Source organism: Anguilla rostrata, chromosome 14 (assembly GCF_018555375.3).
Source record: "Anguilla rostrata isolate EN2019 chromosome 14, ASM1855537v3, whole genome shotgun sequence".
In the NCBI taxonomy this organism is placed as follows: Eukaryota; Metazoa; Chordata; class Actinopteri; order Anguilliformes; family Anguillidae; genus Anguilla; species Anguilla rostrata.
In genome coordinates, this window is record NC_057946.1 from 32018845 (window position 1) to 32021013 (window position 2169).

Genomic DNA, 2169 nt, shown 5'->3' on the forward strand with positions numbered 1-2169 from the left:
TTCGTCTTTGTAATGAGGGGTTTACACACTGCAACCCTACGATAATATCTCTCTTCATGTAGTTGTCGGTGGACTGTTCTTGCTGACACAGTCTGATCACCTCCTGCATTGACATTCTTAGTCACCTGAGGAAACAGGTGCTCTTCTGTTATTCCTTATTTGGATTTGTTATGCTCACTCATGTATTCAGATATTTCCTTAATTTGTCACCCATCTGTGTGTGTGTGTATATATATATATATATATACATGTGTGACTGCAAATATGAGGCATTTTATCTGCATTGCCCTCTGTAAGGTATGTTGGACTGTATGTTTAATCCAAATCTCAGTAAAAATGTAAAATTATATAAAATTAAATAAATTTACAACCCCATCATTTCCATTTCCAGGCCTGTCTTTGACTAAGAGGGCTTTTGTATACCAGCTCTCTCTGGACACATCACACAATGGCCTTACAATTCATGATTAATGCAAATTTTCATACGCAGCCTATATGAAGCTTTTTTTTCTCTCACACTTCCTGCAAAAGGGGAATAACAGCACACTACATTTCAAAGATTGCTGCACACGTAATGATGAATAAACTACTAAGCATGTGTTGCACTGTAAAATTGCACAAAACGCCAATGAAAGCAACTTCTTTCTTCTGAACAAAAAGTACTGCAGTTTTACTGAAGCCCCTCCAGCCTTATCCCACCAATCTGCAGAGTGGAATTTCATTAACTTCTATGAAATACAGTGAATATCATTCATACATTGTTGTTGCTGTTGCGGTTGTTGTTCCTGTTGCGGTTGTTGTTGTTGTTGCTTCTGCTGCTGCTGTTGTGGTTCTTGTTGCTCTTGCTGGTGACTTGGTTGTTGTTAGTGGTTTGGTTGCTGTAGGCAGTTTGGTCATTTTTGGCGGCTTCCTCATTGTTGGGTGCCGACTCTTCCTGAGGCTGCTTTCTGCCGAGGAGACCGTAGAAGAGTTTCTGGAAGGTTCTGCTGAAGGCAGGGCAGGAGAAGTAGCAGATGATGGGGTTGAGCACACAGTGCAAGTAGGTGAAGCAGAGGGAGGAGTAGAAGGCCAGGCTGACCTCTGTGAAGTAGGAGCAATCATTGTACTGGTACTTCAGGACTACAACAGCGATGCGGGAGATGTTACTGGGGAAGAAGCAGATAATGAAGACCAGTGCCGTGGTCAGAACAAATTGGACAGCCCTCTTGACCTTAGCCCGGTTCTCTATCTTGCCCTTGAGCTGCCAGGTGATGCGAACGGTGCTGAAGGTGATGACAGAGGCAGACAAGAAGAACTGGACCATGTACAAGGTATTGTGCCAGGTAGAGACGGGGTCAAAGCCCATGCAGATGTTGAAACTCTCGCACTGGGTTCTGTTGTTGCGGAAGAAGAAGTGCTTGTCTGCGAGCAGGTAGGTCGTCATGGAGAGGATGAGCATCCAGAGGCAGCAGGCCACCCCTTGAGCGTACCTTGCCCCCATCCGGTTGATTCGGTTGCGCGGGTGGACAATCCTGAGGTAGCGATCCACCGCCACGGTTGATAGGAAGAAGATGCCCGCCAGCCGGTTGCAGGCCACTAGGAAGAGCAGGAGACGGCACAGGATGTCGCCGTGGATCCAGTTTTTTCCATGTAGGTAATACTCAGCCCTGACTGGCAGACAGAAGAGCAGCACGGAGTCAGCCACAGCCAGGTGAGTCAGGTAAACGGAGTTGGGCTTCCAGGTGTCCATATGGAACATGAAGGTCCACAGCACCAGGGAGTTGCCCATCAGCCCGAACAGGAACTCCAGGAACAGGACCGGCGGCAGAACCTGGTCCATGATGGGCGTCTCAAATGCACAACAGACGGGGGCACTGCTGTTGGCCATCATCGGGGAAGCGAGCATGCAGATTCTAGAACCTTCTATCCCTTTCCTGCCCTTCGTCAGGGACCTGCACGCTCAGCTCCGGTGGAAGGCTTCTGCGAACTGCGTGCTCTGTGGCTGAACTTGTGAGGGCTCTGTGAAGTTACTGTCCACGCATGCAAATGAACCAGTGCCACAGCTGGGGTGTGTTAGCCTCTCAGGGATTCCCAGCAGCCCGGAGAGACACAAATCTCCCTTTTTAACACAGAACACCAGCCCTCTCACTGCCTAGAGGGACCTCGGTAAGAGTGGTAAGACTGGTGTCA

The 2169-nt window shown here is 48.4% G+C and overlaps 1 protein-coding gene across 1 annotated transcript; it reads right to left on the bottom strand.

Moving 5' to 3' along the window:
* Window positions 1-2169, bottom strand: LOC135239623 (hydroxycarboxylic acid receptor 2-like). The gene has a single exon (XM_064308432.1). It carries the CDS (start codon window positions 1883-1885, stop codon window positions 752-754), a length of 1134 nt encoding a protein of 377 aa, XP_064164502.1. The 5' UTR covers window positions 1886-2169; the 3' UTR covers window positions 1-751.

Excerpts from the sequence above, each read along its gene's own strand:
- LOC135239623 (XM_064308432.1), bottom strand. The coding sequence starts at position 1,885 with ATGCTCGCTTCCCCGATGATGGCCAACAGCAGTGCCCCCGTCTGTTGT.